General features: G+C 34.6%; 3 protein-coding genes across 11 annotated transcripts; 2 read left to right on the forward strand and 1 right to left on the reverse strand.

The window, feature by feature from the left end:
* The first annotated feature begins 1,578 nt into the window (after positions 1 to 1,578).
* On the forward strand, positions 1,579 to 7,223 carry LOC128161389 (uncharacterized). Of its 9 annotated transcripts, none has more exons than XM_052824674.1 (7): positions 1,579 to 1,695; positions 2,415 to 2,694; positions 2,802 to 3,809; positions 4,008 to 4,130; positions 4,800 to 4,969; positions 5,533 to 5,649; positions 5,973 to 7,223. In XM_052824674.1, the coding sequence occupies exons 5-7, from the start codon at positions 4,859 to 4,861 to the stop codon at positions 6,996 to 6,998; spliced, it is 1,254 nt and encodes a 417-aa protein (XP_052680634.1). In that variant the 5' UTR covers positions 1,579 to 1,695; positions 2,415 to 2,694; positions 2,802 to 3,809; positions 4,008 to 4,130; positions 4,800 to 4,858; the 3' UTR covers positions 6,999 to 7,223. The 9 variants fall into 9 exon arrangements, with proteins under 9 accessions (XP_052680634.1, XP_052680635.1, XP_052680633.1 ...); XM_052824675.1 differs by having other exon boundaries at positions 2,415 to 2,676; XM_052824673.1 differs by having other exon boundaries at positions 2,415 to 3,809.
* On the reverse strand, positions 7,183 to 9,556 carry LOC128159247 (ATP-dependent DNA helicase RecQ-like). The gene is made up of 5 exons (XM_052822310.1): positions 9,229 to 9,556; positions 8,162 to 8,396; positions 7,719 to 8,062; positions 7,432 to 7,628; positions 7,183 to 7,188 (listed from the first exon to the last, which is right to left on the reverse strand). Exons 1-5 carry the CDS (start codon positions 9,554 to 9,556, stop codon positions 7,183 to 7,185), a joined length of 1,110 nt encoding a protein of 369 aa, XP_052678270.1.
* Positions 9,557 to 11,701: 2,145 nt separating this feature from the next.
* On the forward strand, positions 11,702 to 14,304 carry LOC128159985 (galactoside alpha-(1,2)-fucosyltransferase 1-like). The gene is made up of 2 exons (XM_052823223.1): positions 11,702 to 11,964; positions 12,832 to 14,304. Exons 1-2 carry the CDS (start codon positions 11,937 to 11,939, stop codon positions 13,764 to 13,766), a joined length of 963 nt encoding a protein of 320 aa, XP_052679183.1. The 5' UTR covers positions 11,702 to 11,936; the 3' UTR covers positions 13,767 to 14,304.
* Positions 14,305 to 18,102: the final 3,798 nt, after the last annotated feature.

The raw sequence follows: 18,102 nt of genomic DNA on the forward strand, positions 1-18,102 counted from the left end.
CGTTTTGAATTTTTAATCTGTATGTAAAGTTGTGCAATTTTGGTAAGAATATATAGTAGAATTTAATACTGTAGTGCAACCTGCAATTGTCTTGCCCGTGACGTCAAATAATGAGGATTCCAAAAGCACCATCTAGCGGTGGCCGAAATAATGAATAATTATAAGATTCAATGAATAAACATGGTGTGCTTCTTTGTCTCTGTCGTTTATCGTTCGCATATTATCAATTAATTTCCTGCGGAGAAGTATCTCTTTTTACAGCCCCCCCCCCCCCCCCCCCACCGCAAGTGTTTTGGGAAGTTTGTGTATTTTACAAGCTGATAAGAGTGCCGTGCGTGAAAAAAAATTAGAAAGAATTGACAAAATATCTTTTATATGATGCAAACAATAGCCATAATGTATATCATTAAAACTGGTACCATATAACTGAACTTGAGTTCTCCGCAAATTCAAAATAAATAGCAAAATTAAGTTCATGTGTTTATTGTGTCCATAGTCTTAACGAGAGAGAGAGAGAGAGAGAGAGAGAGAGAGAGAGAGAGATTTCTGTTGAGAAAAAAGAAGTATACGAATTAAACTTCACAAACACAGTATATCAATCTTTAAATCAAACATCACAAACAGTGTATAATACTTCATTGTTAAGTATGCTTCCTTTCTCTTAATTTACTTGAAATCAAACATCACAAACACAGTGTAGAATACATGCATGCACTTCATTGTTAGACATACTTTTTTCTCTTTGCTAGAAATCAAAACATCACAAACAGTGTAGAATACTTCATTGATAGGCTGCTTCCTTTCTCTTTACTTGAAATCAAACATCACAAACAGTGTAGAATACTTTATTGTTAGGCATACTTCTGTTCTCCTTACTTGAAATGAAAATTATTAGAACGAAACTGTTTCCCTTATCTTCGAAGGAACACGTGGTGCACCTCGCGCGTTGATTTGATTAACATGGGTAACACGTGGACTTGGACTGAAACTGCATGGTGGATTCAATCACAATGTACTATATTCTTTTTTGGATACTAATTTTATGAATACTTAATATTAGTATATTTCAAATGAATGTATGTAAAAATACGCCTAAAACTATCTCTCTCTCTCTTTCTCTCTCTCTCTCTCTCTCTCTCTCTCTCTCATAACGATCAAAATAAGAGAATATCTGGATCGACGACACTCATCAATCAAGAAACCCCTTCTGCAAGATAGAAAAGGAGGGGGGGGGGGAGTGTTGTACAGTTAGACAAAGTAGTTTGCAATTTAGAGGTTATCTTTTGTCTTGAACAGGTGTGGAAACTTCTAGGATATATGCCGTTTTCTATCTTGGGTTTTCAAATCACTATACACAGGAAATAATATCCGCATTGTATTTTTCGAGTTCGAGTTGTATGGATTAAATAACATGTACAGTTTCCCATGTTGTTTTGTGATGCAAAATAATTTCCTTCTTCCTTTTTTTGTAAAGAATAAACACCTTTAAGTAGTAATATAACAAGCTTATAAGGTTTAAATAAGAGAACAACACCAAACTTCCGCCAGAGTTCGTTTGTACCAAACCAAAACTTCCGCCAGAGTTCGTTTGTACCAAACCAAACTCTTCCATGCAGGCATTGTGGGATATGTTATTCTCCCCAAATCTCGCGAACTACTTTTGTACGAGAAGAACGTGATGAAACAACAAAATAGGTAAACTATGGGCGCTTTCCATTTACGTTGCCTCGCCGGCGAAGTTATCGGGAAACGGCGACGTTAATGGAACGGTTGGCAACGTCACAATGATCCAACGATGACGATTGCAGCTTAAAACTGATACCTATCTTAAAATTTGATCCAAAAATGTTGGCTATTTGCAGTTTTAATGTATTTCAATGTAGTACGACAAATTGTAGTTTTAGAAATACTAGTTTTGTAGAATATGATAACATCGACGCCATATTGTTTCCTAATCAGTAACGGTATATTGCGTTGCCACAATCGCTCGCCGGCGAAGCGCGTTCCAGCAATCGGCGACGAAGGCAACACCGGCAAATCCGGCGATGCCGGTTAAATGGAAAGCACCCATAATGTTGGTGATGATAATGATGGTTAACATCTTTCATATGATAATTTTCTAATTTACAAGCAAGCTGCTGATATAAAAAAAAGTTAGCAATGTCTTTATTTTCAATCTGAACTGTCGATAGGGGATTCATTTCGAATTTCCTCTAAAACTAGTTTCGTTATTGCTTGTAACATATTAGAAGTAGACAGTGAAAGGCAAATTTCCAAAAGATAAAATGATTATGATACATGCAGTTGCATAAGAAACATTAATAGCAGATTTACAATTGCTTTAATTATGCATTATCCTAATATTTTAATGAAAAAACAAACCAATTTAACAAGAACATATATATGTATTTCAGACTGACTCATGATACGTGATGGCCAACACCAACAGTCCTCTCAAGATGGCCAACACCAACACCCCTCTCAAGACAATTTTCAGATGTGAAGGAAGTCAGTCTCTCAGAACGGAACCGCACTGCTTCATATGTCTACGTTCCCCATCAGGGAAATTAAGGAATATAGTAACTAATGTAGCTCTCCCAGATAATAACCCAATTTTGAAAGACATAAGAAAATGTTTAAACATGGATTCCAATGCACAGTTCTCAATTCATGAGTGTAAGATATGCTTGACATGTAAGAGACGTTTAGAAAATTGTGTAGAATTTCAGAATAAATTGAATGAAGCTATTGATAGAAAATCAACCTCAACATGTTCAACAAAACGAATGGCGTTTTCTCAGACTCCTAGTTCTTCGAAAAAAGAGAATGTCAGTGATGCCAGCAATAAAGAGAATATACCTGCCAGGAAAGTCAACTGTAAGAAGAAAAAGAAACTTTTTTTAGAACTGGATACTGATGTACAAAGTGATGTAAAGAAATCTGACATGTGTCAATCAGATCATAACTATGGAAGTTTTGCATCACCAGTTGATATGGCACATATAAACTCAGTAAGAGCTAAACAAGAACTCTTTTGCAAGAAAAACCACCAGGATCAGTGTTATTCCGCAGATGATATTTTCAAGAATAAAATATTACTGTCTGAAGTTCAAAAACTGATTTTGCTAGAGACTGAAGTCGTTGCGGACAAGTTATGCTCTCTCAGCATTCAACCTGGTCCATCAGTCCTGAGAACATTACAAGATCCATCTTCCTTAAAATCAGAGGATATTTTGCATAAATGTCTGCTTGAATTTCAAAACTGTTTTCCATTTGTTTTTAGAGTTTTTCAGACATTAGCATCTCCATTACATGCTGATCAACAGAGAACTAATACTTGTAATTCCACAATTGCTATGATGTATGCTATGGCCATGAATAGGAGAAATAAAGATTTGTGTGCCATGCAGAAGATAAACACTTGCATTGCCCTTAGATTTCACGCAGGCAATGACCTCTTAGATATATTCAACAAGACTAGTATAACCCTTTCTGCAGACAGTAAATATACATTTTTGGACAAAATGGGAGATTTAAACACTGAAGGCATTGTGCGAAGTGTTCAGATGGGAATAGGAGGGAAAGTCACAGTTGATAATATTGATGGAATGACCATAGCAAGAGATGTTAGACTTACTGGAGGTAATAAACATTATCATTACACTGCATCTACCTATTACCCTGATCGTGCAGATTTGACAGATCTTGAAGAAAGCACCACACTAACACCTCCAGAGGAAATTAATTTTGATGTATTCTATCTCAGTGCAGAAGAGGAGAGCAGGTTAAAAGAAATGTATGGTTATATGGTATGTAATACTCAATCCATTTTTAATGTGTGTAAGTCAGATGTTAATTTAAAAGTAAGAAAATGATTTTCAATGTATTCATCTCATCTTTATCATACGAGTACAGTGTAACTAAAATTTATTACCGGTATTGCTTATTTTAATAATATTAGAGGACAACATAGATTTACAATAATTTCCATTTAATTTTTGATCAAGGTGGGTCGAACCTTAGTTAAATATTTCCCAGCTATGAAATGGATGGAACCATGTATCCCTTCACACATTCCTCATCAGTATAGTCAGCAGATGGAAAGCAAGTCACAGATATTTCCCCTTAAGGTAATCTTTTTAAGATTTTCCAATACTATAATTATCAATTTGTCTTGAGGAAAAAGTTATTGTTTAAAAAACCTATATACATGTATGTTACTTACATATACTTACATATGTGTATACATGATGTTGTTTAATGTTTCTTGTACACAAATGTTATGAGATAGCACATTTAAAATCAACAAGTGAACATGTAGTAAACCACTAAGTTTCATATCAAGCCGAGTATGAATCCTTTCAGATAATTCTTCAAGATCCCAAATATTATGGTGGTTGCATTGAGGTATTAAACGAACTAAGTAGACAATTGATGAATTCTTATGAAAAAGCTGGAAGACGTAAACACCTTTTAATGATTTAATTCGTTTTTTTTTTTTTTCTTTTATGGATTTATATTTTCTATAATATGTTTGTTGCTGTTTTAAGAGGTTGGTTTACATGATAATTACTGACACCGTTTGAACAAATGTTTACTAGATTCTCTGATCATTGTTCTTTTATAGTTATATGAGTTATTTTGTTCATTGTATTAATTGTATTGTTGAATGGTTATGTAAGAAAAAAAATTTAAACACATTTTGGAGATCTGTGGTGCCAAATATCTAGTGCAATTGCTGGAAAATTTTCATTGATTTGTGTATTGATGAATTCTTAATCAAATATGTTTTTATTTAGGAGATGAATTTGAAACAGTTAAAATAACACTTGGAGGAGACCAGCTTGTTAGAGTAAGGATGAGTGGGGCTAAAGATCTCCTTGCTGGGGCTCACACTGCAGCTGAAAGAATGGAAATATTTGATCCTGTTGTAGAAGAACTCTTCCATGTCGAACAGGATTATATTGAGGTTAGTTCTACTGTTGTTTAAAAGGGCATGGTCATGATTTTGGTCAAAAATTATTTTTCTGATTTTAATGTTTACAGTGCTTCAGTAAGGCATTTTTAATAGGCAACCAAAATTTGAGTTATAAGCGAGTTACAGAGCTTACAATTCTTTGCTATGTAAACAAAGCTTTTGTTTACATTTTGAATGTTGGAGTAAAAATTCCAGTTTTAGACCTAAAATGAATGTGTTATAAAACGTTAGGAACTATTTATTTATGCTTAAAGTGAATATTAAGAAGATTCTAGACAAGTCAGCTTGAAAAGATATTTTACTATGTAAGCAAAAACAAGGCACGAGCCTTGTTTACATGACAAATAATTGTGAGCCTTGTATCTTGCATATAACTCTATGACTGACACTCAAATTTCATTTGATCGTTAGAAATACATTTCTAAAGCATAGTAAATATTGATAACAGAAAAATTGACCAAAATCATGACCATGCCCCTTTAAACTCATATTTGCCTATTGTACTACAAAATTAACATTTTAAAAAGGATTAAATGTGACAATTTTATCTGTAGAAATTGTTCAAACGATTCTTTTCACCAAAGACTTCACGACAGGAAGGAAGTTTGGCTTTCTTTAAATGTCAGCTGAGGAGGACCAACGTAAATGGTCAAGTAAAAGGAGGGTTCCAGGTAGGTATCATGTGTTGTTTATTGACATCGACATTTGATTCTTTCAAGATTTTTCTCTTGAATCAATAAATAGCTAAAGCTGAGCAAGTATTCTGAGTTTTATGATTCTTGCCTATCGAAAGCTCGAGTGGGACTAAAAGCTTAGTGGAACAGAATTTTCAAAGACCTCACTGATTAGTCTTTTAATCAGGCATCTTATTTGCATGATTTATATAAGAAATGAGCCCTTATCAAATTGTGAAATTCATGAGTTCAAACTCTAGTGTGGGCAGAGTTTGTGATACATGTATAATATTTTATAATACTTTTGATATCTATTTTAGGCACACAGCGACTTTCTACACACAGTTGGTGAAGCCTTACTTATTCAGCTATGTATGAAGAAATTTTCAATGGACAGCTTAGAGAGTGAGCCTGTCATTCCAAATTTAAACCTGCCAGAAAACATCCGAAACACTCACGTTAAAACAAGAAAACCTCTCTTTTGGAAGGTTGTTCAAGAAGTTGTGAATGAAATATTCATGGAATTTCATAACCCAGGATGTTTGCCTCCTGTGCACTTGGATTTTGAGGATACTTCTGTGATTATTCCCAGAGAACAACTCTGCAAAAATGGCTATGTAGACCTGAAAATGTCAACTGGTGAAGTTTACAGAGTATTTAATTCACATGAAACCACAGATGACTTGCAGAACTACTCCATACAATTACTTATGTGGTATATCCATTTTTGTGAATTTCAAGATGGGATACGAGAAGGGGACCCTTTCAGAACCAACATTAACTTAAAAAGAATGATTACCTTCTTTTACAGTCATTCCGTTCGGTCCAAGTATGCAGTTGAGTGTATAGATTATATCCTCAAAACAGAAGTCATGCTGCCAAAACTCACAGCTATGAGAGTTAGACTTGGTAGTTTCGTTAACCCACATGGAAAGAAGGGGGGAAATAAGCCAGCTGACATGCAACAAGAAAATAACATTCTTGTTCTTAAAGATGTCATAAAAGGTTTAGGTGCAAACAAAACAACCAAAGCTATGGAACGTGCATCTGCAGCAGCCCCTGTTGTAGCAGAAACTGTAGAAAATTATATGAGCAATATTCGGTGCATATCAAGGAGTGGAAAACACAGTACTAAAGACAATTTGGAAGATGTGACATTTCTTGTTCAAATATTAGGTGGAATAGACCCATTTAGTGTCATTGACAACCGTAAGATGAATTTTTACAATAGTTTCAGGAAAAATCCATTCTCATCTATATCTTCAGAATTTCATTCCCATCTATTCAAAATAGTTGAGCGCTTGAAAAGATGTCAGAACATTGACCTTGAATACTACAACCAGTAAGGATCATTTAGGCCCATTGGCCTCTTGTGTAACTACTTATTATGTTAACTTTAATCTGAAACTCTATAGCAAATAATTGAATTTATATTACCATATAACTTAAAAATCCTGTTAAATCTTGAATATGTTATATTTGCATACTTGAGACATGAAAGATAAGGATGAATTAAGGTTATCAAGGCAATCAGTACTGTAATTTGTACATTAATAAAGATTTAGTGGTAATCTTGTGTCACTTTAATATTGCATCATGTTACAGTTCACAATCAGAGCAACAGCACAAAATTTCACACACATTACAACATTTACATTTTTTGGTTCCCTCTACTGGCTTGTAGTCCAAATGCTGTAGTAGTTGAAAACGCAAACATGTATCTGTACTTATGCAGTATTGGCGCATTGAGTTTTGCATGCCAGGCCTGTTGGTCCTTACATCTGTCTTATTGACATACAAAATAGCATCCGCTGGCAGTCCATCTCGTCCCGCGCGGCCAGTTTCTTGTAAGTACTTTTCAATGCTGGTGGGACATTTAAAGTGTATGACCTTCCGTACAGCAGGAGCATGTAAACCAATGCCAAGGGCTACAGTGGCAAGTACTACACGAATAACTGGCTCGGATTTGCTGATTTCTGATATGATGAAATTTTTCATTTTATCAGGGTAATGAGTATGGTATTGTGCAAAACATCGATTCTCTGGAGACTCGACTCCTAACTTACTTTCCAAAAACCTATATCCATACCTAATTGATTCCAGATCAGTATAGATGAAGGTGAGAGGGTAATGTCTCCTGTCCTCTTGTAGACCAGTCGCAATGTCTCCCAGAATTTTGTCCAGATCGTCCTCTTGTCTTACACTCGGGAGTCTGTCATACTTATAATACTTAATGTTTGGTCTGTCTGGGTTTTTAGAAATAAACAAAGGATCTCTTAAACCAAGGTTTTTAACTAAGTTCTCTTTAGTTGATTGGGAAGCAGTGGCTGTAAAAAGGGACACAGGTACCCTTGGGAAAATGCCCAGCAATTCTTGAATTCGGGCAAAATCCTTCCGAAAGTCCTCACCCCTTAAAGAAAATTAACGTAAACTTTACAATTTAGCATGTGTAGAGGCATTCCAAAGGAAAATAAGTTTCTGATTTGCAAATGCTTTCTTTATATCATACCATTCTTGTATCATGTGGGCCTCATCTATACAGATGCCACACACATGATCATGCAAAATTTTGCTGTGCAAAATTTTCCTTCCTTCTCTTGAAGAAAGGAAAGCCTCAGGATGTGCATATATGAGCTGGTATTTCCCCGCTGCCACATCATCTATTGAGACTTTCGTCTGTATATTCCCAACGTCTTCAGCAGTGTCATCATCATTGTCACCTTGCTCATCGTCATCCTCAATATCTACAGGATTACAACTTAATATGCTCATATTTGTTTGCTTATCTGTATTTTGTACCAAAAAATTGCCAAAAAATTGCTTAATCTGGCAAAGTGTAATATTGCACTGCATAAGTTATATCAATCGTACTTTAATATTGTTGATAATAATTTGAGGCATATAGTTTTTGTCCTATGATGTCCTTTATCAATCTTTTCATCATGCATCCATCATACTTAAAAAAATAGTTTGAGAATATGGTGCTTAGCTGTTCAGAGGAACCCTCGGACATAAATAAAGTTTTATCGGACAACTGGGTGCATTAGCATTTAAGGTTACACATGCAGGTTTAATTGATAGAATAAGTAAATATTTGGCCTCTTAGTTTAAGCAATTCTTGCTGTAAGTTGCACTTCAGACTGCCCCCAGGATTTGAACCTGGACTTCCTCAAAGCCAGCCAAAAGCAATTGCTAGGAGCATGAGGTGTGCTGACCAATTACACTAAGGCAGTCTGTAATGTACATTTATTTACAACAAAGAATTAAGGTGTGAATAGGCATTATGCACTAATAAACTTTTTAGAAATGAATTACTTTAGAAATGGGAGTTGGTGATTTATTAATCTGTTAAAATTAATCTGTTAGAAATTAACAAAATGTAACATTCTTGCAACATTTGGCTGAAAAAATCTAGGACTAATTCTTCTAATCTAATCTCATTCTTCTAAATTTGTCTGTATAATCTTCAAAATTGATCAATACATATTTATATATAATGAACATGTAGATTTAAAAACATGACTATTTTGATACCAAGTCTGGACATTTATGAGAACAAAATTGGTAATTACAAACCTGTCCCCAGTGCAGGTTTTAGCGTGTATGTTGAACCATCTCTCCCTGTGATATCTAAAAAACAGGCTGAAATCCCGTTTTCACAGAGTTTTCTGACCTGGTCCTTCATGATGGCATTCAGAGGAGATATTACAAGGACACACGCCATGGGGTCGTCAGAAAGAAAGGGCATCAGCTGGAATATGATACTTTTCCCAAATCCTGTTGGAAGAAGACACACAATGTCCTTTGACTCCATAAAAGCACGAAGTGCAGTTATTTGTTCTGGCTTTAACTCGTACGTGATCCCAATCTTTTGTTTAGCTTTTGTTATTCGGTTGAAATCCATGGTTTTCGTTGAAGTGAAAGTAGAAAAAACCCACGTGTTTTGTATAATATTAATGAAGTGAAAGTACATTAAAAACACTAATTTTGTATGATTGACCTGTCTTTTTTATAAAATATACTTATGTAAATAGTATTTTCTACCTTATTTGTACAATCTTTTGAGTTTTAATACATGGAATTAAGACCGATATGTACGCACTTATTTTTTTCCGTAAAGTGTCCGTGTTGTAATCGCGGACGTACATTATCTCTTTTCGGTATGCGTTATGCGGTACATGGTAGTGTCTCTGTGTGCGGAGACGCAGAGGACTATGGGTAGTATGAGAACAACACTAATTATATTATTATTATCTACCTAACTCTAATGTCAACCTGAAAAATATCCTCGCGACCTTAAATTGCCATAATACTAAACCGCTTCGCGAATATTCTAACATGATTAGCGGTAAGCGCGCTTTTTTCCTTAAATAAATAAAAAACATATAAAATTTCATTAGTTTAATTTCCTCCGAAATGATGCCTCCGTCTATCAGTACTTTCAGTACTTTGATATATATCTAGATACTGCGCATGCAATGGATTGTGGTAATGATAACTAATTAACAGAATGCACTCTGTGACTCTTGTAGCACTGCACAGTATTCCTAAATGTTATGCAACCAGGTGTAGAATGCATGCACAAATATCCAAATTGCCTTCGAAACTTCGCACTTTTGCCTTCGCATCTTTGCGCTTCGCCGTCGCATCTTCGCACTTTTACCCCCTCGCCGTCGCATCTTCGCCCTCGCCCTATAGGCGAAAGTGCGAAGGTCGTGGTGGCCCCATCGGAACACCATAAGAAACAAAATATAACTGTGGAATTTGAACACTAAATGATCGTAGATGAGCCGAACTAGTCAGACCTGTCAATCATAAGTAAATGTTATATAATCTCCTGTGAAATGATGTTAGACAGTTTATTTGGATGTGAAATTATAATTTGAATAAGAGATCTTTAATTTTTGGGCTTATAATTTTGATGCTGGAATTTGATAGGTCTTTAATTTGGACAGTTTCTCATTGATGTTATAACTTTGACAAACCTATACGATCACGCTCTTTAATAAACTGCTTGTGAAACTACTATTGGACTTTGTGGTTCCTAAGTTTGGGTTGCACCTCAAGGAGATTAAGAAGACGGAAGGCTTAAACACAGCCTGAAACCCATATGAACGTCCCTATTTAAGAATTTCATTCACTGGTATGCACGTTTTTCATTTGCTTAAAATCATGAACTTCATTGGGATTTTTTTTTTAAAATAACAAAAACTTGTGTTAAAATGCCATGACCCTTTTAATTTCAAACATCTCATTTACTGAGGACAGATATACACATATGCTTTACATAAAGTGATACAAGCCGTCCTGTATGCCAGGTTACATGAATTCTTCCTTTTAAATATATACAAACACACCTTAAAGAGTGTATTATAATAAGTAATCCCTGTTGATAGCGTAAGAATCCTACAAAATGCATCTTTCTGAAGCTTTTTGAGCTACGGTGATTGAAAGAAGATAAATTCTAATTTAAAAAAAACAGTTCTTTTAAGTTATCTTAAACATACGAGAATACTAACGAGTAATTTATTATGTGGATGATGAACTTATTTCATTTTCCACCTATATATTAAAATGTACTTGTATCGTTTTCTGATAAAAATGAGGCCAGCCTTTTCTGTTATGTGATAATGATATCGCTTGTTGTCCAAAATTGAATGAAATTGCGCAGATTTAAGTTTAATTGCGTATGCATACCTGAATTCAAAGTCGGATAATAACAAACAAAAGCTGTTTAGGCTCATCCTGTAAAGTAATCGTTTATTAATTTAATAAATTATCAAATAAATACTGATAATGATTTAAATAACTGTGAGTGAAACACAAAATTAAAACATAAACTCCTTCATAAATGTTTACATTGTAAGTTTACGTGTTATAGTGATTGCGTTTGATGTTAAATAAATACATGTACATACAAATACTGATCTATATACGGAAATAAAGTGTTCAAAATCAATTTGTTTAGATCTGTTACTTATAAGAGAATTCCACTCCGATTTCTAGTACGTATACCAGTCAGCAGAATTGATTGTCGCTATATACCCGTTTTGTCACTTAAAATTTAAGGACGCCTTCGCACCCTTTCATTTTTCTCATCGCTCTATCTGGGTATCAGTGACGGTGTTTGATTTGTACGACTATGTTGTTTGTGGACAGGGTGAGGTAACGTGTGTCTGATATCAGAACGGAATGAGCTGATGGCACCTGCATGTGTGTACGCGACCACGGTACTGCAGAATAACATATAATGTAAGGGGAAACTCGTGCTGTGTTCATACAACATGCGGAAACTATGGAGATACATCATCAGTGAGTTCTTTATTTTCTGTATTTTTTACCAGTAATAATTAAAGGACGTGACGTCAGGCTTTATACAGTGCATCTTGATCATGATGATTTCTTGTTATTAGTACATACCATACATGTATTTATTTAAAGAAACTTTCATGTCCATATCGCCTTTTTTTCATTAAAAAAAAACAATGTCAAATCCATGATCTAGAATTTGAAAGAGATCTACAAAACATTACATGCCCAAGTAAAACAAAGGATACCGTTGTTTGCCTTGAAAGACTCAATATTTGATCAGTGGCTGTTAATATCACATTAGTTAATCGGTCGCCAGGATTTTCTTATCTATGGGAAGTCGTTTGAAAGGTGCAACGTAACTTCATTTTGTTTAACTTTTTTTCATTGAAATGGATAAAAAAAATGGTGTCGGCAATTTTATTTTAAATCCGTAGCCAATAATGTAGAATGGACAGTTTAACCCAGAATGCTAAAAATTGTGATAAGGCAACGGAAGTGAGATAGTTATAATCCCTGCACGGATACCCTTTATCCAAAGGCTCAAACTCTTGAAAAGAAATATTTCATTCTCTCCATAAGACACGATGGAAATTGTTTGACCGAAATTCTTTGGCGCATATATTAATTCTTACATGTATATTAATAATTACAGACATGATATTTTTATGAACATATCATTTCTAATACAGTTTACTGAAAAAATATGTCAAATCTTAGATATTTCATAGCACGGCCATGCACTAGATATTAAAAGGACACATACTTATGTACATGACATTGTCTTTTTTCCGCCATAAGATTTATTTATCATTTGCATTCAATATAACTACATGTATATGCATTTTATGGTATCTATTTATCTTACAGAGATAGGGATACTTGTATTGGCAGCTTGTCTGTTCGTTTTTATCCAACGGTTCAAGAAAAAATCGTACACCAATGTGAAAATAAGAACTACGCCAATAGCGTGCATTGGTTTTCGCGGGCGACTGGGTAACCTGATGTTTCAGTACGCCTTCCTGTACAGTGTGTCCATGAGCAAGGGTCTATATCCGGTTATATCCGATAACTTGCTGCCCTGTGACGTATTCAGGATTAACAAGACAACGTTGCAAGTGCTCGGTGAGAACCACGCATCTTGTGGTACCGTCAAACCCTACACGGAGAGGTGGCCGTGTTCGTTCGATGATCGTATCATCCAAGTTCCATTTCTTACAAGTGCCAAATTCAATGGATACTTTCAGTCCTGGAAGTATTGGATTCAGTACGAGAATAACTTACGAGAAATCTTTCGATTTCAGGATACAATAGCACGAAGAGCCAACAAACAGTTGAATGACATTCTGAGTACTTTAGACTTTCCGTGTTGCTCCAAGAACTCTACGTTGGTCGGGGTTCACATCAGACGGGGGGATTACACGTCTAAAGCGGTCAACAAATACGGCCAAATTACACCCAATATCAGTTATTACCTAAACGCCATGAACTACTTTGAAAACTTATATCCCACAGTTCTTTTCATTGTAGCGTCCGATGATCTCAAATGGAGTAAGAACGAGTTGAGAAATAAAACCAACGTATATATTTCGACAGGGAATTCTGGGCCTGAGGACATGGCGCTGCTGTCACTGACCAATCACACCATCATGTCGGTGGGGACATTCGGCTGGTGGGCAGCATGGATGACAAGAGGAACAACTCTGTACTATAAACAGGTGTTCGCCCCTGGCTCTAGATATGCAAAAGACTTCAACAATGATCCCAGTAATTACATTTATCCTGGATGGATTCCTATGGATTAGTCTTATATCATTTATAAATTAAAGCATTTCCCTTTCACATCAAAACAGAATTATGCATAATATGTTTATGAGCCTGTATTGTTGTTAAATTTGATCTATATTGTATAAAATAAAAAGACCACGTGCCAAGGGTTCTTACGATGTAGGACTGATAATCTACAAAGTTCGGGGTTATATCTTGAACCAAAGTCCTTACTAAGGTGAAAATAATTTATATTCCATCTTATCATTCATCAATCATTACATGGTGTTAGCTTTTAAAGAACAGAATTTTGTTAAATTTCAATCTGCTTCTAATTAGGAATAGTTTTAAAAATCATTATTGATATACATGTATCTTGCCAATAATATACTGCTAAATTAAAGGAAAGCACTGGAATAGAAAATTATAGGATATCCAAGTGCCATGAAAAAATAAATATGTTTATATACGTGATGTGACCATAAAAATTGGTTTATACATACGTGTTTCATTGACACCCCACCCCATCCCAAAAAAGATAATATAAGCAGTTGACTTTCATACCAGAAAATTGTGTGAATGAGGATTTAATTTCATTCTTTTAAATAACACTCAACTGTGACATCATAATTAATATGGCATAAATTTAGATGATTTATATATACAGTCGTTCATGGCAGTGGGGGGTGGGGGTGGGGTGGGGGTAACTTATCTAGCGTTGCATAAACGTGTGGGTATGTGTAGGGGGGGGGGGGGGTATGCATGGTTCAAGAACTTCATCGCAGAAAAAATTAAGTGCTTGAATTGCAAATTGAGCGAAGAAATCCCCATGACTTCTAAGGACTCTTAGGGAAGCTTCGTTAGGCTCGGATCAATTAAACACATTAATTTCCAAACATCCACAACATGTCTCATGTTTCAATTGTTTTTAAAAACCCTATTTTCATGTGTTTATTTTCTTTCATTATACACTGTATTATAGGTATCACACCGGTAATTGTTTTCACTATATAACACTATAGAGGGGAAAAAATTCTTAAAAATCAGTTTGTATTTTTCATGACAAAATATTCGGAGGAAATGTTATTTGTTACCTATCTCATCAGCTAACACCATAAAAAGGGCAAGCGATACTGCATTTTCTCAAAATATCTAGCTCCAAACAGGTCTACCCTCAAAACCACGTGTTTTCCATTTGTATGTAAACAGACTGCACACTCCACAGGAAGCTGCTGCATGAGCCCTGAAAGAAGTAGTCCCTGTGAAAAAAAATCATCACCTAACAAAATACATGAAATATCCTACTCAGTGGTACAACAAATTTTAAAACTGAGTAAAGGAAAATGTAAAAATGCAGTCAAGGAAAAAAATAATTCTGAAGTATATATGGAACTACATCATTTTGATTGGCCGATTACCGGTGTGATACATTCGTGGTCAACCTGATTAGATCAGCTTCACTGATATGCTTTTAAATTGTTTCGGAGTTTACAGACATGAGTTCGTTCATAATCCGCAAAAGATCTTTTCCTGCTGTTTCACGTTAAAAGTCACATGTCTTATCAGTTCGACAATTACCAATGAAAAAAAAACTTTATCTACAGCAAACAAAAATAAAAGTTGTGCTAAATGTATGTTTACCATGACACTGCATTTGATTTATCACGAAATTGAATGTTCAAAGTTATCAATGGTATTTGATCTGTGGAACATTTATACATATTGATATGCTCCGATCTGTGATACTCATACCACTCATCTATATACAGGGCTAACAAAAACTATGAGAAATCCAAAATGTCTTCACGTACATGTATAACAATATTGTACTCAGATAAGCATAATATTATCCCCCCCCCCCTCAAAAAAAAAAAAAAAATCTTGGAAAATTACTCCCTCCTGCATGTAACCCTCTTTGACAGTCTACATATTATATAGTTCTAGCTACGCCCTTTATATGCCCATCATGCAGATCTGCCTTGAAATTTTAGATATGATATTTTGGGCCATAAACTATTTTTTTGTACAGACTAATTCTGATAAATATATTTTAACTTTAAAATCCTGAATGTTTTCCTACATCTTTATACAGTGCTCTTCTTCCTAAGGAGATCCATTTAGTCTAAAAATGGACACAATAACCCAGCCCTCTTAACTACAGCTATACAAAAGGTGAATATTGCAAGTGATATAGACCCAAACACAAACGATTATTGATGGACAATTAATAACATATCCATAATAAATATTTTGTTGTTTCCACTAATCTGTAATGAGTAAATAATAACATTACCACTTTGTGGGCAGAACTTTTTAAAAAATGAAGGATTTTAATAGAAAGTAAAAAAATCAAAGTACTGAAGAACTGACGGGAGTTGATTTTATTTTAAAACCAATGATATGTTATGACAAGTACATGTAGTTTCTAATTTGAATTACGCACATTTTTATAATATGAATTTTTCGACAAGAATGTCGGGAAACCCCCATATGAATCATGTTAAATAATATTTAAAGATAAAATTAATTCAATCAAACTATGTATCAGTGATAGAAATATTTCTCGAAAATTGTATGGATCCAAGCAATATTGAACTCTAGTCTCGTTCAACCAAACACTCGGCTGACACCGTAAATCTCAGACAAGGATTTACGGAGACCGCCGAGCGTCGAGTTGAACGAGACTATATTGAACTCTGGCGTAGGAATACACACGACTACAAAAAAATATTTAAATTGTTAATACCATCTAAAATCTGACTATTTTCAAGGTATTTATAAATAGGTTTCTTTGAAAAACAATGCTTTAGCATACATTACATCGAATTCATCAATTATTTTCAAGAACTAAATCTTGTCAGCAGCAATGATTTGTGCTGAGGTCCAAACACTGTTTCACTTTCGGTTTGTCTGAGTGACTGCATAGGAGAGTTGATTAAAATCAACTCCCAAAAATGATTTGATCTTTGTAGAAAATATAACAGCTCAAAATACACCCTCTTGTAGTTGGTAGTCAATATTACTTTAAAAAGGTTGTTTAACCTCGCCAAAAAGGAGCTGAAGAAAAAGTTTGACTATTTTGAGACCTTCTCCTTTGGAGCGGTCGTATTTGGATACCAATAAATCATACCCAACACGAATTATAAAGGTTGTAAACTATTGTAACACTCGTGTTTATGTAAGGAGAGCTGAACTACTTTGCTTAGAGACAAAGGTGTCGATCGGAATGGACGTGGCCCTGCATTTGTAAACAAGAAGGAAATATAAGACATTAGAACAGCTATATTAATGCAACCAGGAAGCCAATTTAGCTGGGGTAAAGCTGTTGTGTCTATTTGGAAAATAACTACATTGAAACTCAATAAATCAAATTTCCTTTATTTAAGGAATAAGGAATCATTCTTTGAGTATCATGAGGCGATAATTTTGGTCCGGGCGTGATCAAATCCAATAAAGTCCAAAGGGCTTTACGATAGATTTGATAACGCCATGACCGAAATTATCACCCCATAATATTTAAAAAAAAAATTGATTCTCTATTACTTGTATTCATATAATTTTCAGCATTTGTACGCTTTCGCCCCAACTATACGCCATATGAATTTATTGGACTGTATAGTACAAAATCGATACGTAGTGTTATCACAGGCAAAGACACTGAACAATGTAATATCATAATTACATTTACCCAATCCTTGGAATACGACGTAAAAGACAGTAATTAAAATAAAGACTGAAACTTGCAAAACAAAATCCAAAACCATTTTCTATATTATTTAATCATTTATTTCACCCAGCTTCTCAAAAAAATACAATGCAATTTCTGTGCCTAACTAGCACGTGCAGTCAGTCATTCTACAAAAAATATGGATGTTCACATGAATTTAATTCAGCAAGATGTGATACATGATCATGATTCCGGAACATTGACTATAGAGCCATGAAACTTGGGTAACCTTCCTTTGATCTCATTATGGTTTTTATAAAAGAGACATATTAAAAGCGAAAATTTGAGACCAAGATTGAAAAAAAAACAACTCAATCCAGGTCATAACTAATGATTTGTAAATAAGCTGGGTATAATTATATATGCAATACGAATACAACAATACGACACTAAAAATGATCATTCATTCAAGATTTAAATAATTAATTCAAATTGAATACTACTACTGACAACAAGAGGCCAATTGGCCTTAACGGTCACCTGAGTAGCATATATCCAATACACAAACTTGTCATGGAGTCTCATATATGCATCTAATTAATTAGGTTTCATACTGGAGTAGAAAAATTATAAATTTGTAATGACAACCACATTTAATTCAAAAAGAACTGTGAAACCTATAATTTTGGTGAAAAACTAAAAGATCT

This window comes from Crassostrea angulata, chromosome 8 (genome assembly GCF_025612915.1).
Source record: "Crassostrea angulata isolate pt1a10 chromosome 8, ASM2561291v2, whole genome shotgun sequence".
NCBI classification, from domain to species: Eukaryota; Metazoa; Mollusca; class Bivalvia; order Ostreida; family Ostreidae; genus Magallana; species Magallana angulata.

Excerpts from the sequence above, each read along its gene's own strand:
- LOC128161389 (XM_052824670.1), top strand. The coding sequence starts at position 2,433 with ATGGCCAACACCAACAGTCCTCTCAAGATGGCCAACACCAACACCCCT. Across the intron at positions 3,810-4,007 it reads AAGAAATGTATGGTTATATG|GTGGGTCGAACCTTAGTTAA; the intron begins GTATGTAATACT and ends TTTTTGATCAAG. Across the intron at positions 4,131-6,463 it reads CACAGATATTTCCCCTTAAG|TCATTCCGTTCGGTCCAAGT; the intron begins GTAATCTTTTTA and ends CTTCTTTTACAG.
- LOC128159247 (XM_052822310.1), bottom strand. The coding sequence starts at position 9,556 with ATGGATTTCAACCGAATAACAAAAGCTAAACAAAAGATTGGGATCACG. Across the intron at positions 8,063-8,161 it reads GCCCACATGATACAAGAATG|GGGTGAGGACTTTCGGAAGG; the intron begins GTATGATATAAA and ends ATTTTCTTTAAG. Across the intron at positions 7,629-7,718 it reads TGGATATAGGTTTTTGGAAA|AAATCAGCAAATCCGAGCCA; the intron begins GTAAGTTAGGAG and ends TCATCATATCAG.
- LOC128159985 (XM_052823223.1), top strand. The coding sequence starts at position 11,937 with ATGCGGAAACTATGGAGATACATCATCA. Across the intron at positions 11,965-12,831 it reads ACTATGGAGATACATCATCA|AGATAGGGATACTTGTATTG; the intron begins GTGAGTTCTTTA and ends TTTATCTTACAG.